At 38.6% G+C, this 26,852-nt stretch overlaps 1 protein-coding gene across 4 annotated transcripts in view; it reads right to left on the bottom strand.

Moving 5' to 3' along the window:
- ZNF292 (zinc finger protein 292) overlaps positions 1-26,852 on the bottom strand; it is a 99,416-nt gene that overhangs the window by 41,099 nt on the left and 31,465 nt on the right. The window contains exons 1-4 of one of the 4 annotated variants that reach the window (XM_061131742.1): positions 19,643-19,657; positions 4,791-4,945; positions 4,529-4,607; positions 2,116-2,251 (exon numbers count right to left, since the gene is read on the bottom strand). In XM_061131742.1, the coding sequence (XP_060987725.1) occupies positions 2,116-2,233 (118 nt within the window). In that variant the 5' untranslated portion in view covers positions 2,234-2,251; positions 4,529-4,607; positions 4,791-4,945; positions 19,643-19,657. Of the gene's footprint in view, positions 1-2,115; positions 2,252-4,528; positions 4,608-4,790; positions 4,946-12,096; positions 12,115-19,642; positions 19,658-26,852 lie in introns of those variants that run through there. The other 3 variants (XM_061131741.1, XM_061131740.1, XM_061131743.1) reach the window with 3 other exon arrangements.

Here is a 26,852-nt window from a genome sequence, read left to right on the forward strand (position 1 = left end):
TGGCACAGTGTACCTGCTACTGGCAGAGCTCGACTCTCATCAAACCTGCTGCAGGCCGGCAGCGGCTAAACCAAGGGCCTGGACAGACCTCATAAAAAGCTCAAGTCCCACAGGCTGTACAACTGCCCAATCGGAAAATGTAAATAAACCAGCGGACATGCCTAACATTTTAACTACGTCAACACACACTTCGAGTCTATGTGATTACCCACAGAGCAACTGCCACCAAAGAAGCAGGTCTGAATAACAGGGCCAAATGAAGACCACAGCTGCAGTCTCTCAGTCACGTGACACTCTCTGGTTACGTCACAAGTCACACTAAGAGCTGGCCACCTACAGTCTACCTGCTACTGCAGAAACTCCTTCTGCTTTATAACCCAAGTTATTCCAGGAGCTATGCCAGGTGAGGATCATGAAGTAAAGGAGGACAGGGATGGGCAGACATCTGTTACAGAAACAATGTCAGGCGCATTGCAACAAGGACGGACACTGAGCACATATTAAGGTAAATTTTAAATCTCTGCAAAGGTAAAGGTTCTATTTTTCTGCATTAGCATAATGTGTGAGTTTGGCAAAGATGCTCTTCAGAAACTGACAACAGAAAAAAGGAGTTAAATCTTTATTTAAGTGAGGTGTGATTTTATTTTATTAGGCTGGGTGCAACACGGCATAGTATAAAAAGGACAGAGCTGGGGACCGCCCTCCGATTCCCAGCTCCACTTCACATCACTGGCAGTGTGATACAGAAAAGACAACTCATCTTTCTGAGCCTGTATTTTCCCACCTGTAAAACAGGGACAAAAAAAGATCCTACTTTTCCACAGGATCATTGTGAAGATTAAAAGAAACCAGGCATATAAAAGCACAGTACAAACAGCAATAACTATACAATGTAATTTGGTATCATTATTAATATATTATATCCACTATTTCTAAACCTGAGAAGAGTAAAAAGTAGAATTTAATTATAGAAATAAAAACATAGTGGTAATACACTGGGGATAAAAAAATAATACACCAAAGGCAAAAAGCCCCTAAGACTCTCAACCTTTAAATGTTGTTCTTATTATTCTAAATAATGAGGATCTATTTCTCTAAGAATAATGTAACTCATCTGTGGAAATATACCAAGGGCAGTAACACAAATGAACTTTCAGTGAACGCCAAGAACCAGACAACACTGCTAAAACTATCCAGAAAGGTGGGAAAATGTTGAGAGAGGAGCCAGGTAGGAAGAGTCAGCTCCGTGAGAAGTTTGGAGATGAGCTGAGAAGTCTTTTGGTAAATGTCAAAGTACCAGAAGAGCTGACGACGGTGAGTTTACTCCTTTCTCAGAGCCTCATGAACTGCTATCACGGAGCAAAATGCCTAAGTTTTGCCATCAACCAACAAGGAAAGCGACCATAAACAATGGAAGAAACTTATTTATTTCTCTAGTTAAATACCTTGGGAAAACAGGGTGAAATCTGAGCACTTTCCTAAACAATCTGGAGAAAATATCACAGATAAGAATATGTGCTCTTCTTCACAGCACATACAGTTTTTGAACTCTGAACATTAAGTGTTACACATATTAGTGATTTAGCCATCTACTTCTAGTAGGACACCTATCAGTTTCAGTTTAACTGGGATCTTTATTGCCTAAGCTCATATAATAACAACAACAAAGCAGGATAAAATAAGTCTGAGAAAAAACTGTTTGAGAAAGAGTACTAATCTTAGAGGCAGAAGACTTTAGAGTTACTAGCATTAATCTTATCTATTTTGAGAAAAATCATTTAACTACCCTACTTTTGCTTCTCCATCTGTCAAATAAGTTATCAAATATAAGCTAAATTGCCACCTGTCAGGATGTTACAGAGGGAATTCCTCTGATAAAATAATGTTGAGAAAAAAACTGAGTTTCTCTGTTACCCTAAGATTACATAACCCTATAAATACATCTTCCCCCAATTTAAAAAAAAAAAGGTGAAGGGCCTCAAGCACCTCATGTAAAATTTAAATAAAACGGTCCTTCTTGGAATATTCTGGGATTATATCAAAACAATTTTAAGTACTTATTTTCTCTAGTCTAATGATGCTTTTTTCTTTCTCTCTTCTCTCTAGAAAATTTACCTTTATCCTTATCCAATGGTTCCTGGGAAAGAATAGTGCACAGTACCGGGTTTTTCCACACCCCAGTCTCTTGAGCTAGAGTAGCTAAAAAATGCAATTCACAGCTGCCATTCTCCATCAGCTTTTCATGAGCTACCTATAAATATTAAATAAACATCCAAAGAATTACAACAGATTTTCAAAACCAAGCTTATCAGCCTTTAAATATAATACTAAACTTTTGAAAAATAAGACTTTAATCTTAAAATTTTCATGTCACATTACAAAGTGCTGCATTCTTCTGATTTTTAAAGATGAATTTCAAGAATAAGAATTATACTAATTATAAATTTTAAATAAATAAAATAAATTTCTAGAAATAAGTTCATATTATTTTTCCCCCAAGATCTAAATCAACAGTAAAGTTATTTCTCGAGGAAGCTATCAGAATATCCATAGCATGAAAGACCTTATACATTTTATATCCTCTGTTAGTAAAAAAAGTTTTCCAAAAAACTTCTACCATTAACAGATGACAAATTTACATCAAGGCCTAAATGACAACTTATATACACGTATTTCAATAAAAGGGACTTATGAAAACAACTAAATGTATGACTTTTCATACATTTGTAAGACTGCATAGTCTTAGCAATATCCTATTAAAGCTGACACTGAACCGTGCTTACTTGTTTCCAAGTGTTCATGCAACTGGCATATTTTTCAGGCCACAAAAGACCAACAATTTTAAATCAATTCAGAAAATGTTTACTGAGAATTTCTGTGGGCCAAGTACCAGGGAAGAGAGCAACTAGTCCCTGCGTTTATGGGGCCTATCCTCTAGTGCGGTAGAGAAATGTTTAGTTAAAACACAGGCAAAATAAAATAAATGTAGTTAAGCCGGTATAAAATAAGCCTGAAGAAGCTCTGAAATGAAAGCAAAGTGTCATGGAAACTCTTAAAGCTCATGCTATGTTTGTATTAAAAATCTATTCCTCAAAACCATAAAAATCTCACTGAAACAAGTTCAAGGGCCTTAAGATTTTTTTTTTTTTTTTGAGCAAATGCCGAGAGCTACCATACTGGGATTTAGTTATTTCCTTCTCATTAACACACATGAAAAAGTATCAAGTAGTGCTATTTCAAAAGGAAAGTTTCAAAGTTTACCTTATGCTGACAAACAAAATTAGTATGAGGAATTCAGTATTATATTTGCAATATAAACTATCTACTTAATTAACTCTGTGGTAGAGTGTATGTGAGTACCAAACTATGAAAATAGTTCTGAAACAATCATTTACCTAAAAATAACCACTTGCAGGGAAAAAAAACCTGAGACACAAGTTATTGATATGCTGAAGTAGAAACTGCATGATCAAAAAGTTAGTTGCAATGTGACAAACAGGACAAGACACTTTCAACAGTTATTAAGTATCTACTATGTGTAAAATACTATGTGAAATCCTATGGTATAAAGACATGAATCCTATCTTTAAGAATTCTGCACTCGACATAGATTTTAATGTTTAATGTTAAAATAGAAAAGTTGACTTTTCTGCCTAACTATAGTTTATTTCACATGCTTCTAAAATCTGAGACTAATCTACTTTTAATATTTCTTCTATGCAAAAACATAAGGCCAAAAGGTATTTTAAGAACTCTGGATAGAGGAATAGAGAGACAACTATACTTTCTGAGAGTAGCTGGCAGGAACATTCTTTTAAACTAACCAATTAATCAAAATTTACTTGAAGCTATAATATATCCAGCACAATCTAGTGCTTAAACAAAATTTAATATTCTTGAGATACTCCAAAACAACTAAGAGCTAAACTATGTAGTACTTTTGTAAGTAGAATCACAGCACTAAGTAAAAGAGATAAAGCATGTGTTTTCAGATACAGGAGAAAGCCTGGGCTATGGAATAAAGAATCTCGGTTCAAATTACTACTCTGATATTAGCTGTAAAAGTATGGGCCAATAAATACTGTAGAACTGAGCCTCAGTTTCCTCACCTTTAAAATGGGAAAAAATATAACCTACCCCCACAAAGTTTTCATAAGGATTAAATGAGGTATGTTAAATTCTTATAAAGCACACCACAATTTTCAGCAATTAAACTGTTTTTTTTTAAACTGTTTCTAAACACAAATGAGGGCATTTTCTTTTGTGTTCTCTTACTGCCGTGGCAAAGTTCTAATTATTTGATCTTGAAGAACTGTGCAATATTCAATCAATCTACTTAAGTGTATATATTCATTTAATAAACATCTTGAGTATTGACTAGGTGCAAGTCATCACTGTTAATAAGAACAGCAATTAATGTTTGTCATCACTTAAATCTTTTACATTTTAACTATAAATAATTTATTCAGAATAAAGAAAATCGCCATAAAATATACCTATGTTAAATCTAGTAGGTAAATATTCTCACCTGCACCAGTGTCTGAAATTGCTCCCACTGCTTATCAGATAATTCAACAGGCAGACACAGCAAAAGTTCACAACAGCTTCTAAAAAAACAAAAAGTCATAAGGATACAAATAATTATTAAAATTTAAAGTAAAATAAATAATTCTAATATTATCAGTAGACTCTCCATAACTATTTAAAATTAAACTATCATAAGACCTGAGATGCTGAGTTAAAACAAAAAACTTAATCTAAGTTTTTTATTTACTCAAAAGTTTACTTACAATGCCAAGCGTTCCAGAACCAAAGCTACATTTTCACATTCAGAGGTAAGATAAGGTCGGGCTTTCACATAACTTTGGATAGCCACTGTGTATACCTCCAATAAAGGTAAAGGGTCTTCTGAAGTTTTCCACTTCTCTGCATATTCAAGGAGTGTCTGTTTGGAAGGAATAACAAAGTATTCAATGTAAATCAAAATACAGATTGACAAATCAACGGTTTTTCTTTCCTCCCTAGGAAATTTTGAAAAATAACTTTATTTTATAAAAACAAAAAGCAGTTTATACAGATTAAAATATTAAAAGTAATAGAGCCACAATCCAGCAGCTCTTTGTAGGAGAAAATAATAGTTAATTCATCCAAAAATAGCATCATTTCATGAAGTCTGGTTTTAAATAGTGCAAGCATTCTCTTCTATCTTTCTGAGTCAAAATGCCATCCATCTTTCACCCCCAAAGTTCTGAGATTTAAAAGTTATTTTAAAAAGAAGATGTGTGGGCAAGTTATATTTGAGCAGGCATGCAGTGAAGAATTTCAAATGTTTGTTTTCTATTTTTCATGCAAGGAACATAAAACTCAAAATCTAACAATAAATGAATCACATTATGGACAGAAAAGACATGAAGTATTTTCAGTTATAAAAAGTAATATTATTTGCATATTACTGCTTTATGACAAGTTTTATCATTAAAAAAATCAATCTAAAGATGTTCGGCATACATAAAATCACTACTAAAGATTTTAAGAATGATTATAAGTTCAAGAAATTTTTATAATAAAGTGCTTATTTTTTAAAATAAAGAACACTCTTCATTCCTTAATGAAGTAAAGAGTTCAACTATTTTACCTCATCAAAATTATTAAAAGGAAAAACAAAATGCTGCTTATCCTACAGAAGTAAGAAATGGAAGAAACTGGCAGCAGTAATTAGACACCCACTTGTTCTACAGCTATTGAAATCGTTACTTACTAAAAGCTATCTAAAAGGTTCTACAATTATGCTAAATGAAGTAGAACTCTAATTAAATGTTTTTATAATATAGAAGACGACCACAATTAGTCCTTCTCACACTTCAAGGTTTAAGACTCATCAACACATGGCAAATTTAGGTGCTATTTCCTAGAAAAGAGGGCATCTTGAAGGAATACTCCATGAGGTCTTGCTTGTACCCTCTGGCATACAGAGGAAGCTTTTTAAAAATGTGCAAGAAGGAAAGTAGGAAGGACAGAATTATATTTTACTATCAAACACTCAAAAGAAAACACTTATTACCTTTTCCTCTCTACAACCCTATAACTTACTAGAAGTAGTAAGCAATCAGAGAGAATGAGGAATAGAAAAGGTAAACTGGTAAATTAAAGAGCAACATAGTAACAACTTATTTTTCTGAGTAGTCATATATTCCTAAACCCAGACCGTCTCCAAGTTGGACAGAAGCACAAATTACTTGAAGGCCTAGTACTTGGAACTGGCATGTGAAACAAGAGCAGTCTATGGGACTGAGTCCTTTCCCTGTGGAGTACGACCTAACTGAACTGAACTAACTGAACTGAATTGGAGGACACCTATTTGGCATTAGAGAGTTTGAGAAGTGGTACTGGAAAAAATGCCACGTGTTTATAAAGTTGTCAGTACAAATCTCTCAATAGGACTTGGAAAAATCAAAACAAAACCTACCAAATGAATGGAAAAATCTGCATTCTGGAATTGTCTTGTGATTATCCCTTTATCTCTAGGAATAAAACTTAGCATGATGTTCTGTGTCTAAAAAATGTTAAATGTGCAAATGTTGTCATGGTTGGTTTTAGTGTTTTCCTTGGTTATGCAGGAGACATAAGAAACCCGGGTTTGATCCCTGAGTCAGGAAGATCCCCTGGAGAAGGGAATGGCTACTCACTCCAGTATTCTTGCCTGGGAAATTCCATGGACAGAGGAGCCTGCTAGGCTACAGTCTCCAGGGTCACAAAGAATCTGACACAACTGAGTGTCTAACACTTCACTTTGGTTATTTTATGATATGATGATATGATGCAGGATGACTCCACTCACACCTTCAAGGTTTTTGAAACTGTAACACCAACCATGAACAGTATGAAAAGGCAAAAAGATAGGACACTGAAAAGATGAACTCCCCAGGTCAGTAGGTGCCCAATATGCTACTGGAGACCAGTGGAGAAATAACTCCAGAAAAAAATGAAGAGACAGAGCCAAAGCAAAAACAACACCCAGCTGTGGGTGTGACTGGTGATGGAAGTAAAGTCTGATGCTCTAAAGAGCAATATCGCATAGGAACCAGGAATGGTAGGTCCATGAGTCAAGGCAAACTGGAAGTGGTCAAACAGGAGATGGCAATAGTGAACACTGACATTTTAGGAATTGGTGAACTAAAATGTACTGGAATGGGAGAATTTAACTCAGATGACCATTATATCTACAACTGTGGGCAAGAATTCCTTAGAAGAAATGGAGTAGTGATCACAGTCAACAAGAGTCTGAAATGCAGTACTTGGATGCAATCTCAAAAACAACAGAATGATCTCTGTTTGTTTCCAATGCAAAACATTCAGTATCGCAGTAATCCAAGTTTATACCCCGACCAGTAATGCTGAAGTTGAACAGTTCTATGAAGACCTACAATCTTCTAGAACTATCACTCCAAAAAGATGTCCTTTTTATTACAGGGGCCTGAAATGCAAGAGTAGGAAGGCAAGAGATACCTGAAGTAACAGGTAAATTTGGCCTTGGGAATACAAAATAAAGAAGAGCAAAGGCTAACAGAGTTTTGCCAAGAGTACTCACAGGTCATAGCAAACACTCTCTTGCAACAATACAAGAGAGGACTCTACACATGGACATCACCAGGTGGTCAATATTGAAATCAGATTGATTACATTCTTTGCAGCCAAAGATGGAGAAGCTCTCTACAGTTAGTAAAAACAAGACGGGGAGTTGACAGTGGCTCAGATCATGAACTCCTTATTGCAAAATTCAGACTGAAATTGAAGAAAATAGGGAAAACCACTAAGACCACTCCGGTATGACCTAAATAAAATCCCTTATGATTATACAGTGGAAGTAAACAAATAGATTCTGTGGAAAATTCTTCAAGAGATGGGAATACCAGACCACCTGACCTGCCTCTTGAGAAACTTGTATGCAGGTCAGGAAGCAACAGTTAGAACTGGACATGGAACAACAGACTGGTTCCAAATAGGGAAAGGAGTAGGTCAAGGCTGTATATTGTCACCCTGCTTATTTAACTTATATGCAGAGTACATCATGAGAAACGTGGGGCTGGAAGAAGCACAAGCTGGAATCAAGATTGCCGGGACAAATATCAATAACCTCAGATATGCAGATGACACCACCATTATGGCAGAAAGTGAAGAAGAACTAAAAAACCTCCCGATGAAAGTCAAAGAGGAGAGTGAAAAAGTTGGCTTAAAGCTCAACATTCAGAAAACTAAGATCATGGCATCTAGTCCCATCACTTCATGGCACAGAGATGGGGAAACAATGGGGACAGACTTTATTTTTGGGGGCTCCAAAATCACTGCAGATGGTGACTGCAGCCATGAAATTAAAAGATGCTTGCTCCTTGGAAGAAAAGTTATGACCAACCTAGGCAGCATATTAAAAAGCAGAGACATTACTTTGCCAACAAAGGTTCATCTAGTCAAAGCTATGGTTTTTCCAGTAGTCATGTATGGATATGAGAGTTAGACTATAAAGAAGAATAGATGCTTCTGAACTGTGGTGTTGGAGAAGACTCTTGAGAGTCCCCTGGACTGCAAGGAGATCCAACCAGTCCATCTAAAGGAAATCAACCCTCAATATTCACTGCAAGGACTGAGTCATTGGAAGACCGAAGCTGAAAACTCCAATACTTTGGCCACCTGATGTGAAGAACTAACTCATTTGAAAAGACCCTGATGCTGGGAAAGATTGAAGGCGGGAGGAGAAGGGGATGACAGGAAGATAAGATGGTTGGATGGCATCACCGACTCAATGGACATGAGTTTGAGTAATCTCCAGGAGTTGGTGATGGACAGGGAGGCCGGGAGTGCTGCAGTCCATGGGTCGCAGAGTCGGACACAACTGAGCGACTGAACTGAACTGATCCATATAATTCTTACTTCACCTAGCACCTGTCTCTCTACTGAAGATCATTAAATATTATTTTCCTTTTTCTGGAAAAAGAAGTTTGGATGTCTAGGGAATTTCATGCCTGCCAAATGTTAATATGGGTTTGATCAAACACTTAGGTTTCCCCTATTAATTCTCTTGCAGTAATAAATCAATCTTGTAATAGTTTTAACTTCTCCTGGAAAAGAAAATAATGTACTGACTTCCTAAAAGTTTTGAAATTATAAGTTTCTTCCTTTTCTTGTCTCCCAATCAATCCCCTTCCAAAAAAACCCTTAAAAAACTACATATATCTACATGTGTGTATATATATCTACATTTTGCCCAGGCTCTACATTTGATATATCTGGCTCTGCACAGGGTACTTATATACCTTTTTTCCTTTACATAACTGAGTTCTACTGTCCAGTTATAACCAAAGATGAGTTATTTTAGGTATAAAAAGGTCTGAATTGATGAGAAAAATAACTGACAAATCACAGAATGTTAGAACCATAAAGCACGTTAAAAATTATATACTTTCACCTCATTTATAGATGAAGACAGAGGGAGAGAAAGCAGATTCTGGTGAAAAGCAGAGCTCTTAGGTGGGTGCTTAATGATCTGGGACTAAGTGTATTAATAATTGGGGAAAGGGTAGAAGAAAAGGATCACAGCAGATGATGAGATGGTATGAAAAAAAAACTAATGGCATGCTTGTTCTGATGACTTACAAGGGAATAAGTTTCAAAGCTGGGCTAAAAAACAAATATCTATTTTTACAAAGCTATGAGTTGATACGCAAACTGGTTAGTGTACAGATTGATAGTAGAGCTTCCCCTGTTTCTCAAGACCCTAAAATTAGCAGGACCACCATGGAACTGGAAGCATTCCCAACACGACTGGCTAATAAACTCTGCTTTCTTCAACTAAAAAAGTTATTTATATCTACTGCCTTAATCTATACAAAACCTTTCATTTCAGGCAGGAATTTCAGAATAATCACTCATATTCTTTATGCAGAATCAGAACAGACCTTAAAGATCACTTAATTTTGTTTTATGAAGTTGAGTGACCTGCAATTCGAATATTAACTGAATCAGTAATTAGCAAAGCCAGGTAGCCTCACTCTCTATGAAACATTCTGTCCGCTACATACTGTTTGTGGCAATGTCACAGAACCATAAATCTGTAAGATTACTTTATTATTTCAATTATTCCTCCTAACTTTATGAGGTTATGGACTGTTTATCCAATTTGCCAGTCATATTTCAGGTGAAAGTAAGGACACCCAACTCAAAGCAGCAGAATCAGTAAGAAAGATTTCCCACATAGTAAGACATTAAGAGGAAGGACAGGCTGCCGGACTGGTTAGTTCAGCAGCTCAACAATCTCTCCAAGGACCCATCTCTGCCGTTACTCTGCATCCTGCTCCCACCCAATCCCGAGGTCTCAGCAAAAACTAGAAGGTGAGACCACCACTTCATGTGCCTCTTTTTAAGGAACAAAGAAACCTTTTCCAGAAACCAAAAGCCCAATTCTGTCAGTAAATTTTTCCTCCAGTCTCAATGACTAGAATTTCATCACATGCCTATGCCAAAAATCACACAGCCATTGAGAGAAAATGGACACATGTATGACAGTCCCTTTGCTGTCCCCCTGAAACTATCACAACATTGTTAATCTGCTACACTCCAACACAAAATAAAAAGTTAAAAAAAATCACACAGTATAAAGGACTACATGGTTGACTTTTAAACCAATCAAACGGCACTCTCCAAGGTTCCTATTTTAAAATAAAAATGTGTGAGCAAAATCAGGGTTCTATTAGAAAGTGGGGAGGGCCTAAGCCTCACACTTTGGTTGTCCCTCCAATGATCTTGTGTTCAAGAATGAGTAAGTCTGTGTGTCTGTGTGTGATGCTTTCATATTTACATATACATACAGAAATGGACAAAGATAAAAGTCATCGTGAACTGATTTGGAGAGGCATATGGGAGGAGATAGTATAGAAGAGATAGGAAAAGAAATCTGTAAGTCTTCCTACAAGGCATGGACTGCTTCCATTAATGAGTAAACTATAAGTTTAGTAAGCAAATTTAAACCTGTGGTCTATGAAGAATGGCTTCCTTGGTGGCTCAGACAGTAAAGATTCCACCTGCAATGTGGGAGACCTGGGTTTGATCCCTGAGTTGGGAAGATCCCCCGGAGGAGGGCATGGCAGTCTACTCCAGTGATCTTGCCTGGACAATCCCCATGGACAGAGGAGCCTGGGGGGGCTACAGCCCATGGGGTCACAAAGAGTCAGACACGACTGAGTGACTAAGCACAGCACAGCGTCAAGAATGACGGATGGAACTAAGGATCAGATGCTTAATGTGGACAGTAAACAACACTTACTAAGTATTCACTACATACCAAACACGGTTCTCCAAGTCTTACATGTAACACCTATTACCAATTAGATAAATTACAGTCATATGCTGATATTAAAGTGGACAAAGAAAAAAAAAAATGGACAAAGGTACAAAATGAATAAGTCCCAAGATCACAGAGCTAGACAGAGAGGAGATCCAAACCTTAATAGTCTGACTTCAGAGCCTGAATTCTCAAATACTATGCTCTGCATTTCTAGAAAAATAAAGTGCTGATTCAGAGCCAAAGTAACAAATCTGAAGACGTGTCACACAAAACAAGAGTTTTCTTCTTTGTGGCCTCAGAGGATAAACCAAGAGCACTAGGTTAAAGGTTTAAGATAAATCTCTGCTTTCTATCAGACTGACCTTGCAACAGAGTTAACCAAAAATTGAACAGGTTGGCCTCCTGGGACAGGTAGATCTATCACTGAAGTTACTCAAGCAGGAGCAAAATGGCTCTGAGTTTAGACTGCAATAAATAAAGGAGTCATACCTAGGAGACACATTCCATCATGCCAAGAGAGAGTATACTAGTGGGGATGGAGGGGGAGCCCCTAAACTGGTGATTCACAGAGGTTTTGACTGATGGGCATATTGTTTAAAAATTATTTTAGTTTCTAACATTTAGAAATCATAAGTTTACAGAGAATCTGGATTTCTAACTTTTTCTAATTTGGAAAACGTGGAAACCCTGGGTTCATATGCCAGCACTGCAACAACTGGTTGAAGCTGAGGCACTAGTTCTCTGGCTGCTGGAATCCTCACCTCGCTGTCTCCCTCTTGAAGGGACCTACTGGATTCCCACAAGTTAACTGTGTCATCACCTCGATTCTATAGTGTGTATTAGGTAGCAGGCCTGGGATCTGAGAAGGAAATACAAGCAAAAGAAAGGTTCAAGGGTCACATTCTGGCAGGATCTCTAAAATAGTGTTTCTCAACCTCTTTTTCATTCTCATCTGCTCCTATGGAGACTTGACTTTTTTTCCTAACTGGCCCCCACCCCCAATGAAACTGTAATACCACAAATGTACTATATATCTGTTTAGGGACCACAAAGTATTATAATATGTAAAATTCTTTTTACTCCCTGAGAACCAATTTTGTCCCCCTGGGAACAAACATGCACATTTAACAGTCTGGCTAAGCTGATTTATTATTCTCTAAGTCAGCAGAGACTGAAATACCTATAGGGATAAAGCCAGTATAGATTGTAATTTCCAGAAGCTTCTTTTAGTTCCTCTCATGATTATCAGGAGAAAAAAGAAAAGAGGAACAAAGCCACAGGAGTGTTCAACCTAATGAGCACAAGCACTAAATCACACTTGCCCTCTGTAAAGGAGAGACTGGGGCGCTGGGCATGTTTGTACTGCTACATGCGCGCTCCAACTTCAGTTCACAGCTACGACTCCCTAGGGTGCACGTTTCAAAAGTGTTCACCTCAAAACCATTTACTTTCTTAAAAATTACTGAGAAACCCAAAGTGTTTGTTTATGAAGGCTGTAACTACTGATTTTTACCATGTGAGAATTAGACATGAAAACTGAGATGTTTAATTATATATTATAAACGAATTTAAAATAACAAGAAACTCATCCTATGTTACTGTCAATACAGTATTTTTAATGAAAAATTTTTTTCAAAAAATTGGAAGAGTGGTATTTTTTACATTTTTCAAATCTCTTCAATGTTTGACTTAATAGAAAAGAGGAGGATTCTCGTATCTATCTCTGAATTTAATCTGCTGCAATATCACACATCATGTAATCTCCAGAAAAACTCCACTGGACAAAAGTGAAAGAAACAACAGGTTTTTCCCCTTTTTGTACCCACTGAGTCTGAATGTGGGTGATACTCTTTCAGAATTTCAAACTTGCTAAATGTTACTTTAAGGTTTTGTGTGAAAATGGTGGATCTAGACACATACAATTTGTACTTTGCTCCCTTCAAACCTCACTAAATCAAGAGTAATTTTTTTTAAGTGACATAAACTTACAAGGACTAAGAAAACAGGAGTAGGGGAAAGATAAACAAAATTTTAAACACTGGAAAGCATATGGAAGATTCGAACTCTTGAGGAAAATGACTCCTAAGTAAGTAGGGTTTAGGTAAAGAGCGAATCCTTCGGAATCACCAAAGGGCTCAAGAACCGGAGCATCTGGTGCTTCTGGCAACGGGGCAAAGGTGAGACAGAATGCCAGGGCTCTGCAGGCAGCTGGCCCTGCTGATTTTTGCGTCCCTCTCCACCGTCAGGTGACCCGAGCTGGGCATCACCACAGTCGCCAGCAGTTTTTTCTGGAGAGAAGTAGAGAAAGATACCTTCATGAGATGAGGGGAGCGTTCAGTTCAGTTCAGTCACTCAGTCCTTCAGTCATGTCCGACTCTTTGCAACCCCATGGACCGCAGCACTCCAGGCTTCCCTGTCCATCACCAACTCCCTGAGCTTGTTCAAACTCGTCCGTTGAGTTGGTGATGCCATCCAACCATCTCATCCTCTGTCAGCCCCTTCTCCTCCTGCCTTCAATCTTTCCCAACATCAGGGTCTTTTCAAATGAGTTAGTTCTTCGCATCAGGTGGCCAAAAGTATTTGGAGTTTCAGCTTCAGCATCAGTCCTTCCAATGAATATTCAGGATTGATTTCCTTTAGGACGGACTGGTTGGATCTCATTGCTGTCCAAGGGACTCTCAAGAGTCTTCTCCAACACCACAGTTCAAAAGCATCAATTCTTTGGCACTCAGCTTTCTTTATATTCCAACTCTCATATCCATACATGACCACTGGAAAAACCATAGCTTTGACTAGATGGACCTTTGTTGGCAAAGTAATGTCTCTGCTTTTTAATACGCCGCCTAGGTTGGTCATAACTTTTCTTCCAAGGAGTAAGCATCTTTTAATTTCAAGGCTGCAGTCACCATCTGCAGTGATTTTAGAGCCCCCCAAAATAAAGTCTGTCACTGTTTCCATTGTTTCCCCATCTATGTGCCATGAAGTGATGGGACCAGATGCCATGATCTTAGTTTTCTAAATGCTGAGTTTTAAGCCAACTTTTTCACTCTCCTCTTTCACCCTCATCAAGAGACTCTTTAGTTCTTCTTCACTTTCTGCCATAAGGGTGGTGTCATCTGCAGATATTTGTCCCAGCAATCTTGATTCCAGCTTGTGCTTCTTCCAGCCCAGCATTTCTCATGATGTATATACTCTATATAAGTTAAATAAGCAGGGTGACAATATACAGCCTTGACGTACTCCTTTCCCTATTTGGAACCAGTCTGTTGTTCCACGTCCAGTTCTAACTGTTGCTTCCTGACCTGCATACAGGTTTCTCAAGGGGCAGGTCAGGTGGTCTGCTATTCCCAACTTTTGAAGAATTTTCCACAGTTTGTTGTGATCCACACAGTCTAAGGCTTTGGCATAGTCAATAAAGCAGAAATAGATGTTTTTCTGGAACTCTCTTGCTTTTTCAATAATCCAATGGATGTTGGCAATTTGATCTCTGTTTCCTCTGCCTTTTCTAAAACCAGCTTGAACATCTGGAAGTTCACGGTTCACGTACTGTTGAAGCCCGGCTTGGAGAATTTTGAGCGTTACTTTACTAGCATGTGAGATGAGTGCAATTGTGTGGTAGTTTAAGCATTCTTTGGCATTGCTATTCTTTGGGATTGGAATGAAAACTGACCTTTTCCAGTCCTCTGGCCACTGCTGAGTTTTCCAAATACTGACTACAGAGACAACTTCCCTTCTTGAGTTCCTTTCTCCTCATAATTGCCAAAATCTCCTTAGATGAGTCATTCTCAGGAAATTCAAGAGAAAAGACCCAAAGATTCTGAAACAGAGTTTTCCACCGTGAAAAGGAAACAGCTGAACCCCCTTACGGTTAAGGTCGCAACAAACCCCATGCGTGGGCTCGGCGTTCTCAGGGGGTTTGCTGGTGGCACGCCTTTAGGTGGGGCTTCCCAGCTGACTCAGTGGGAAGAATCCACCCACCAGGGCAACTTTCCCTGGTCAGCAAGGTTCCTGGGGAAGGGAATGGCACCCCATCCCAGTACTCCTGCCTCGAAAACCCCATGGACAGAGGAGCCTAGCGGGCTGCAGTCCATGGTGCTGCAGACGTGGACGTGACTGAGCACGCATGCACACACACCCCTTTAAAGAACGGGAGCCAAGACAAACTAGTGTGAAAGGAAACTTGGAGTATAAACAAGAAGACAAGATTCCCAGAAACCATCATCAATATCTAGGGGTCAGAGAATGTCTTAGACCTGTGAATAAAAACACCACATCATAAAGGAGTATTTATAGAAAAAAGATTTAAATTAAAAATATAATAGCAGAAATGAAAACCTCAATCAAAGAGTTAGAAGATAAATTGAGGAAATTTACCCCAAAATTAAAAGGCACAGGAAAGAAAAGATAAGAAGATCTGGAGAAGAGCGCTAGAGATCTCAAAATCAACAACAGGAATTCCAGAAGTTAGAACAGAAAAACGGAGGGGAAATCAAAGAACTAATTCGAGTTAATTTCCTAGAATCTGAGGACACAAATTCTAAGAACTGAAAGACCCACTGAGTGCACAGCACAATCACTTAAATTAGACCTGTATCAAGGCACTACTTCATAAAATTCTGGCACTCAAGGACAGAGAAGACCAAAACAAACTTCAGACAAGACTGGGGGCAGAGCAGACTTCTCAACAGCAACACTGGAGCCAAAGGAAAATGAGGCACTCCATGAAAAACTGAAGGGGAATCATTTCCGCCCAACTACCACAGGTATTAAGGCAGAAAAGTCATTTTCAGACATGCAAGTTTTCAAGAAGCTCAGCGTGTAGGCGTATTTTTTCCACAATGCTACTGAAGAGAGAGTTTCATCGAAACGAGGGGAGATAAACCAAGGGAGGAGTGAAAACGGTATCTGGGAAAGGGAAACAAGAGAGAGGTGAAAAAGAGACATCCCAAGAAGACAGTGGGCCTGAAAAATAACCACCATGTATCAGATGACTCCAGGGCAAATTTCCTCAAGGTGAACTTAACAGACTACGTAACGTGCCTGAATAAGCTGAGAGGAGATTTATACAACTGAGGGAGAGTCTGGATTGAACTAGTGAGGTAAACACAGAATATTCAGCTAAGAAAATAAGGTAATTTAAGTATATTAACCTGTACTCGGCAATTAGAGAATGCACATTCTTTAAAAATGCAAAACATTTACAAAAACTGACTCCGCACTAGGCCACGGTCACAATAATAACAAAGAATATTATACATTTCACATTCTTTGAACACAAAGCTATAAAGCTAGAAAATATTAACAAGATACACCCACAAAGAAAACTACAAATTTGAAAATCTTTAAGTGCATTTTTTAAAAAGAATTTTAATTTTATCTTGGAGTGCAGTTGAGTAACACAGCTGTGTGAGGTCTCAGGAGTACAGTAAAGAGACTCAGCTACACGTGTTTGATTCAGTTACACGTGTCACCTACCCTTTTTTTCAAATTCTTCTCCCGTTTAGGTTATCACAGAACACCGAGAAGGGCTCCTCGTGCTGTCCTTGTTGGCTACATCTACTTTAAATATAGGAGTGTGCACATGTCAATCCCAAATTCCACATCTATCCCTCCCTCCCTCGTGTGAATTTCTAAATCATGGGGGGAAGAAATCATAACAGAAATCAGAGAATACTCAGATCTGAATTATAGCCAAAATAAATAAAAATCTGCAGGATGCAGCTAAAGCAATCTTAAGAGGGAAATTTATAGATGCATATGTTTGTGCTTTAAGTTGTGCTATAGCTTAAAAAAAAAACATGTAAATTTGTTCCAACACAGTATGAGCAAAACATTAAACTTCTATTCGCCTATGTGTGATTTTTTTAGTGAGAAACATTAGGTGAAACTAGAAAAGTACACCCGGCTGAACTAAGCTGTGTAAGAAAATAGAAAATGCACACAACTCAAACATGTACCAGCTATGTCAGTTCACCAGGTGTGTGATGGGCCGTATCTATCCACACATGGTTTCAACTTTCTGTCCATTTTCAGAGAATTCTCTTCCCACCACCTCACCTTAACTCACAAACTGCAACCCTTCTGACACCCACTCCTACAAAGTATAGGTCTTTTTCAAGGTAAAGCACCATGTTTATCTTGGTTATGTCTGTCTTAACCACTAAAGAGATATAAAATTGTGCTGCAGTTCTTACAAGACTCCCTGGGTGACAATGATGAAGTTCTATTTTCCCCCATAAGCCTTGTGATTTTTGTTGTACAATTTTGCACAGCAAAGTGATTGGCAGTAATACTTATGTTGTGATAAAGCTAAACTGGCTGCATAAGAAAAAGATGAAATGAAAAGTCAGAGAGTATTATTGAGACAGAGAAATCTGAACATATATTGTAATCAGACATTATTATTGTGTCAGTATTAAACTTTCTGAGCGTGATGACTGCATTTTTTGGATTTAAGAGATAAACACAAGGGGGCAATGTCATGATGCCTAACTCTAAAGAATTCAAGGGAAAAAAAGAGAATTAAAGCATGAGACAAAATACATATAGCAAAATGCTAACACTGGGTATTCAGTGTACTATCCTTGTACTTCTTCTATAATAAAAAGCTTGGAAAAGCAAAATATTGGGGATGGCAAATGACAGACTGAATTCCTCACTCTTTGTATCCACACTTTTTCACATGACTTTGGAATACTTTTCTCAGAATGGCAGAGAAGATTTTCCTACCCCACGTGACTTGCTTTGACAGAATGTGGCAGAAGTGATAGTAGGTTATCTATGACTTTTAAGAATCTTGCTCCTTTGTATGCTTCTACCATCAAGAGGAGGTGTGTCCAAATTAGGCTGCTGTTTCCAGGAAGATGAGAAGATGTCATCCCTGTTGCTCTAGTTGAGACCACCCTCTTATCAGTTGACATCCAGTCAACCTTAAACCTGTGTATGACTTCAGTCAAGGCCAGCAGATTGCCTTGCCAACCCTGTCCTGACTTCAGATAAATGAGCAATATGTACTTACTATCAGATGTGACTAGGGTTTTGTGGTTATTACACAGAATTTTGTCAAAACAACTAAGTAGTTAAGTTAAACAAAGAGAATAAATTCAAAGAAAGCAAAAAATTTTAAAGTAATAAAAAATAAGAGCAGATGGATAAGAAATAGAAAATAAAAATACAACAGAGAAGATCAATAAAACCAAACACTGGTCATCTGAAAAGACTTAAAAAAAAAAAAAAATCCTCAGGCAAAAATAATCAAGAAAAAAAGAGAAGGTACAAACAGACTGAGGAATGAGAAAGGGACCAAAACTACAGAATACAGGTTGTTTTTTTTTTTTATCTTAATACACTGTTATTCCTTATTTGAAACAGCTTTAAAAATCTTTAACTATTTGTTTTTTAATGAAACAGCTTAAAGATATGAATGAAATGGGAAGTGTTTTAGAAAAAGTTACTAAAAGTATCTCATAAAGTCCTTTACTCACTAAAGAAACTGAATCCATTTTTAAAAAAAGAATCAAGTTGGTTTTCTATAGTAAAATCCAGGAACTGATCCTTCAGGAAATAGATTGTCTATTAAAGAAAACTCTGGAAGAAAGAAAAGGATAAAGGGAGGGAATAAAAGTTTCCCAAAATCTTGTTTGAGGCTTAAAATAAACTTAAAACTGAATAAAACTGAATAAACATAATATGAGAAAGGAAAATCACAGACCAATCTCACTTAGTAAACAGATTTTAAAATCCCAAATATTACCCAACCAAATCCTGCAATAAACTCTCGAAAATTAAAACAAACAAACAAACAAACTGAGACAGTCACAAAGTTATAGCAAGTTGAGAACACAGCACACACACAGTTTTTTCCAGAACCATTTGGGTTAAAGTAAGTTGCCAACCTGGCGCTCCACAGCTTTCAAATATCTAATGTGTATTTCCTGCAAACGAGGACTTCCTACATGATCAGAGTAAGATCACGAGAATCAGGAAATAAACAGTAGTACACTACTACCATGTAACTTTCAGACACCACTCAAGTGTGCCAATTACTCCAATGTCATCTTGGACGGCAAAGGATACAGTTCAGAACCATGCTCTGCATTCAGCTGGCATGGTCCCTTCAATCTCTAAGTCCTAAGTGGAGCCTTAAAGACTCATTTAGGACTCTTAGACTATCAAAGATTAGACACCAGTTGTTCTTGTAGAAAAGCTGTCAAATCGGATTCAGTGTTTTCTCATAATTATACCCATATTACACATTTTGGCAGAAATATCACAGAAGCAGGATGATTTCTGCCCACTGGATCCTACCAAGCAACACGTGATTTCAGCTTGTCCCTTGACGGATGATGTTTCTGCTGGTCACATGGTTAAGTCAGGGCTGCCTTCATCAGGGCTTGGGCTCCGCCTGCTGCAGCTGGCTGTGTACGCAGGCAGTCCTTCCTTCTCCCTCTGCTGAGACACGGACGCCCCAGCCAGGCTGCCCCTCTGTGGAATGGCCCCCCGCCGCCCCGGGAAGCCCCAAGCCAGGCTGCTCCGCCCCTCCCGACCTGTGCTCATCTCACCTGAGCTCTCACCCCACATGCAGCCGCCCCTGCAAACTCCCTGCGGGGTCCTCCTCGCCCCAACTGGGCTGTGACTCCTGCCCCGCAGAGCTGCTCCTCACCCAGCCCGGCTGCGACGCTCACCCGGGGCCAATGCAGCACCCTGCTCCCACCACAGACACCTACACTCTGCTCGCCTCTACGTAAAGTATCAAGGACTGACCTGTTCAAGGAAGGAAACGGAAGGACTGCAGTGTATTCTTTAAATGTATTTTGGACTCAGGGGGATTTATCTTACCAATAAACAGATTACTCTCATTTTAAACTAATTTATCATAGTAATAGATTTAAAGGGAAGTTATATGATTATCTCAATAACTACCAAAAGAGGACAGGATAAAAATACAACCCATTCAAGGTAAAGAATAATACAAAACCTTTCTGAAACGATGGATAGAAGGAGAGCTCTTTTAACTTGATAAAATGTATTTTGTAAAAGGCACGGCAAACTTCATACTTAAGGGTGAAATGTTAACAGCATTTCTCTTTAAAGTCAGAAACAAAAACAAATGCCTGCCATCACTGCTTCTACTCAATGTTGTAGGCCTCATCAGAGCAACGAGAAAAAGAAATGAACAGAATAAAGACTGAAAAGGAAAAATAAAAGTGTCATGACTGCAGAAAATGCGGACATAAGAAGTCCAAGAGCATTCAGATTAGCTAGAGGATATAAAACTGATAAAAAAAAAAATCAACTCTATTCACAAGCAAGCAAGTAGAAGCATCTGTTAAAAAGACACCATTCACAGTAACTAAACCTATGAGGTACTTAAGAATAAATCTAACAAAATATATATATGTAAGATCTTTCCAAGAAAAATTATGAAACTTTATTTAAAGACATAAAAGAAGGCCTGCATAAATGGAGATACTTCATTCATGAATATCAGAAGACAAAAAAAAATTTTAAATGGCAATATGTCCCAAATTTAATATAGTGAAAGGAATGCTGAAGAAATTCCCCATAAGGATTTTTCATATAACCTGGTAAGTTGACTCTAAAATTCACACAAAATGCCAAACCAATTTTGAAAGAGCCAGGTGGGATTATATCCCCTAGCCAGATGGCAAGACATCTTAAAGAGATGGAAATTGAGACTGCATGATATCTGTACAGGTACAGATGACGAAGGAGAACTAGAGGGCTTTAATAGAGTTAGGTATATATGGAAATGTGGGTATATAACAGATGTGCCAGTAGTAATCAGTGAGAAATATACAGACCATTCCATGGATAATGCTGAAACCACCAGCTCCTCAGGAGAAAAAAAACTACAATTCTCAGTATATAACAGAATTATATTTCAAATGGATTAAATATCTAAAAATATAAATGTGAAAACCAATACTTTAAAACATTAAGAATACAAGAGGAGAAGATCTCAAGATCTTGAGAGTATTGCAAAGGACAATGAAGGATTTCTTACACAAGATGCAAAACACACAGCCATAAAGGAAGACGCTGACAGCTATAGTTCCACTGGAACTTAGCATTTGGTCACCCGAAACCCCACATAAAATGAAAAGCTACAACTGGCAAGAGGTATTTGAAACCCATATTCCCAGGAATACATATTAACATATCCATAATACAAAGTTCCTCTGAACAGAACTGGTAAAGTTATTCCCAACTACCCAGCTAGTCAGAAGTCTGACTTCAAAGCGCCGACCGGCACTCCTCCGCGTCCCTGGGCCGCTCCCGAGGCGCCCTCAGCAGCTCCGGCCGGAGCCTTCCCTTAGTGCGGGCGCTGCTTCTGTGCCGTCCTTCTCCTCAACAGTGAGAACCGAATGAGTCACTCTTACTCGTGATGAAATCCAGGGTTATTTCATAATCTTACTTCCATATTATTCTGGTGCAGACACTTGTTTCCCAACACCACAGTGTACTGTCCCTGACAAATGGCCCACTCTTGTAGCTATTTCAGCAGCACCTCAGCATTTTCAAAGAAAATCAATAATGAACTTGACATCATTCACATGCCCACACGCTCATTCTAGGATGTGAGGTGACCATTCAGAACCTGAGCTTCTGACAGCTCTAAATCCTAAATAATTTCTAATATGGATGCTATAAACACTCCCTTTCCAGAATTTCCAAGAATCCAAGGCCTAATTCCTTGCAGGATTTTGGTGGCAGGAACATCACAACCCCCAAATTTTCTATTCCCTACGGCCATGGTGTGGCCCACTACTCCCTCTAGTTCTAATAGTACTGGCTTGGCCAAAAGGTTTGGTTTTACCATACCATCTTATGGAAAACTCAAATGAACTTTTTAGCCAACCCAATATATCCTTCCAGTCCTAAAGAAGGGCAATGCCAAAGGAGGTTCAAACTATCATACAAATGCACTCACTTCACATGCTGGCAAGATAATGCTCAAAATCCTTGAAACAAGTCTTTAGAAATATGTGAACAGAGAACTTCCAAATGTACAAGTTGGGTTTTGAAGAGGCAGGGATCAAAGTGCCAACATTTGCTGGAACATAGAAAAAGCAAGAGGATTCTAGAAAAACATCTATTCCTGCTTCACTGACTACACTAAATTGACTGTGTGGATCACACAGACCGTGGAAAATCCTCAAAGACATGGGAATACCAGACCACCTTACCTGTCTCCCGAGAACCTGGCATGCAGGGCAACAATCAACAGTTAGAACCAGGCATAGAACCAATCACTGGTTCAAAAGTGGGAAAGGAGTATGACAAGGCTGTATGTTGTCACCCTGCTTATTTAACTTCCATGCAGAGTACATCACACAAAATGCCAGGCTGGATGAATAACACGCTGGAATCAAGACTGCAGGGAGAAATATCAACCTCAGATATGCAGGTTTAGTTTTTTGGGCTCCAAAATCACTGCAGATGGTGATTGCAACCACAAAATTAAAAGATGCTCCTTGGAAGAAAAGCTATGACCAACCTAGACAGCATTATCAAAAAGCAGACATCACTTTGCCAACAAAGATCCATCCAGTCAAAGCTATGGTTTCTCCAGTGGTCGTGTATGGATGTGAGAGTTGGACCATAAAGAAAGCTGCGCACGAAAGAATTGATGCTTTTGAGCTGTGTGTGGTGTTGGGGAAGACTCTAGAGAGTCCCTTGGATTGAAAGAAGATCAAACCAGTCAATCCTAAAGGAAATCAACCCTGAATATTCACTGGAAGGACTGATGCTGAAGCTCAAACTCCAAATACTTTGGCCACCTGTTGGGAAGAGCCGACTCATTGGGAAAGATCCTGGGAAAGACTGAAGACAGGAGAAGGGGATGACACAGGACGAGATGGTTGGATGGCATCACTGACTCAACCAATATGAGTCTGAGAAAGCTCTGGGAAATGGTGAAGGACGGGAAGCCTGACGTGCTGCAGTCCATGGGGTCACAGAGGTGCACACGATGGAGGGACTGAACAACAGACGTGCAGATGATACCACTCTAAAGACAAAAAGCAAAGAGGAGCGGAAGGGCCTGCTGATGAAGGTCAAAGAGGAGCGTGCAAAAGGTGAACTGAAACTCAACATTCAAAAACCAAAGATCACAGCATCTGGTCCCATCACTTCATAGCAAACAGAAGAGGAAAAAGTGGAAGCAGGGACAGACTTTATTTTCTTGGGCTCCAAAATCACTGTGGACAGTGAGAGCAGCCATGAAATTAAAAGACTTGGCTCCTTGGGAGGAAAGCTATGACAAACCTAGAAAGCAGATAAAAAAGCAGAGACATTACTTGGCCAATAAAGATCCATACAGTCAAAGCTATGGTTTTTCCAGAAGTCATGCATGGATATGAGAGATGGACCATAATGAAGGTTGATAAGAATTGATGCTTTTGAATTGTGGGGCTGGAGAAGACTCTTGAGAGTCCCTTGGACTGCAAGAGATCAAACCAGTCAATCCTAAAGGAAATCAATCCTAAATATTCACTGGAAGGACTGATGCCGAAGGTGAGGCTCCAATACTTCGGCCACCTGATGTGAAGAGCTGACTCGCTGGAAAAGACCCTGATACCGGGAATGACTGAAGGCAGACAGAGAAGGGGGTGGCAGAGGATGAGATGGTTAAACAGCATCACCAACTCAATGGACATGAATTGGGGCAAACTCAGAGGTGGCAGAGGACAGAGAAGCCTGCCCACTACAGTTCACAGGGCTGCAGAGTTGGACACAAGACTTAGCAAATGAACAAATAACATAAGCAAGGTTTACAAAAGCAGTCAAATATTTGAGTTCCTTGGTGTAGCAGGTCTCAATTTTAGACTAATATGAACATGTTTGACACTAACCTGTTCACGACACCCATGAAAGTGAAAGTGGCCCAGACATGTCTGACTCTTTGCGACCCCGTGGACAACACAGCCCTTGGAATTCTCCAGGCCAGAATCCTGGAGTGGGTAGCTGTTCCCTTCTTCAGGAGATCTTTCCAACCCAGGGATCGAACCCAGGTCTCCTGCATTGCAAGTGGATTCTTTACCAGCTCAACCACAATGCCCTTAAGTGACTCTTTAATTTCCTAAGAAACTTGATGTAACAGAGATTAAAAAGTAACAAGGTCTAGCACATAACCTAGAAACGAAGTGTTTTTAGAGTCCATCCAATTAACTCTTACAACACTATATAACTCTTTCTGCATATAGGAAATATACCCTAAAATTGACAACTGTGACTGCAGTTTTGTCTCCACAGTATTTCTTAGAATTTCTTAGAATTACATTCTAAGAACACAAAATATGTCTGGTTAGTGCTGTTACAGAAGAGGTCCTAGAAAGCTCCCTTGCCTCTTCTGTTACATGGGACAAAGTGAAAAGGAGTTGTCTATGAACTAGAGAGTGGGCCGTCACCAGGCCAGACTCTGCTCATGCCTTGGCCTTGGACTCCCCAACCCCCAGAGCTGTGAGGAATGAACTTCTACTGCTTTTAAGCCATCAAGTTTATGTTATTCAGGCTACAGCAGCTCAAATGAACTAATACACCTACTTCAGAACATTAAATATTACAGCAGAAAGCCCAGCTTAAAAAGTGATCAATTCTTCAAAACTAAACCTCTATCTTAAACCACTCATAAATATTAACTCAGAATAGACTGCAGAGGTAAAGGAAGGAAGACTGGAGACTGCAGATCTTCTAGAAGGAAGATCTGTTACAGAAGAGGAACGCAGGAAAAAATCTCCGTTGCTGTACAGAAGCCTTGTAGTTTGATGCAGTCCTGCTTATCTACTTTTGCTAATCATCAGGGAAATGCAAAGCAAAACCATGACAAGGTATCAACTCAGATCTCTTAGGATATCTGTCATCAAAAAGACCAAATTAGTACTGGAGAAGATGTGGAGGAAAGGGAACCCTTGTGAAATGCTGGTGGGAGTGTAAAGTGCACAACCATTGTGGAAAACAGTATGGAGGATCCTCAAAAAATTAAAAATGGAACTACTGTATGATCCAGCAATTCTACTTCTTGAATATATACCCAAAGAAACTAAATAAGTATCTGGAAAAGATATCTGGAACCCAATGTTCATGCAGCAACTTTCACAATTGCCAAAATATGGAAACAGCTGAACTGTCTACTGGCAAAGAATGAAAACGTTATATATATAAATTCAGTCACAAAAAAAGAAAAATCCTGTTATTTGCTACATCGTGGATGAACCTACAGGATGTTATGCAAAGTGAAATAAGCCAGACAGAAAACCAGACACTATACGATCTCACTCACACACAGAATTAAAAAGTCAAAATCACAGAAGCAGAGAGTAGAATGGTGACTGCCAGAGACTGGGGTGTGGGAGGGATGTAGAAATGCTGGCCCAAGGATACAAACATTCAGTTATTAGGTAAATAGGCTTTAGGAATCTAATGTACAGCACAGTGACTAGAGTTAATTTCAAATTTTCTATGACAGTTAAGTCCCAGGGTTCTCACCACACACACACACACACACACACACACACACACACACACACAAACATGGTAACTAGGTGAGGTGATGGATAGGCTAAATTAATTTGATTGTAATAATTTCATAATGTGTATGCATATCAAGTCATTATCATGCACACCCTAAATAAATACAATTTTATTTATTAACTGCACCTCAAGAAACCTGGAAAAAATTGAAAGCATTTATTTAAAAAAAAAAAAAAAGGAAGAAAGAAAATGAAAAGACAAGGCTTAGGCTGGGAGAAAATTTTTGCAAATAACGTACATGATACAGGACTTGTATCCAGAATACATAAAGAACTATTACAACTCTATAATAAAAAGAAAAACGACCACCCCCTCCCAAAATAAATGGGCAAAGGTTTTACATGGACAGTCAACCAAAGATTAGCAAATGACTTAAAAAGCACATGAAATGATGTTCAATATCATTAGTCACTAGGGAAATGCAAATTAAACCACAAGATACCACGATAAATCCACTAGAATAGCTGTAATTAAAGACAGACAATACCTAGTCTTGGTGAGAATCTAGAGAACCCTCGTGCGTGCTGGGAAGAATGTAAAATGGTACATACAACCACTTGTGACAAATAATCTGGCAGTTTCATAAAACAGTAAACATAAATTCACTATCTAAACCAGCAATTCTGCTAGCAAAGCACCCCAACAAATATAAACATGGTGATAAAAAGAAATGTATATGAATGTTCACAGCAACACTAACTGGCAACAAGTCAAATGTCCATTAGATGGAGTGGATGGGCAAATAAAATGTATTATATCCATACAGTTGAATATTATCCAATAAAAAAATAAAAAGAAATGAAATACTGCACAGCTTTTATCCCACTTGCTGAGAATATCCATATATCCTGCCATGTGTCTATGGGCAACCCAAAGCCCCTCTGAAGGTATTGTGTAAAACACAGTACATGCACCATATAACTTTTTGAAAAGTCATAAAATTTTGAATTCTGAATCACAT

This window comes from Dama dama, chromosome 28 (assembly GCF_033118175.1).
Source record: "Dama dama isolate Ldn47 chromosome 28, ASM3311817v1, whole genome shotgun sequence".
NCBI lineage: Eukaryota > Metazoa > Chordata > Mammalia > Artiodactyla > Cervidae > Dama > Dama dama.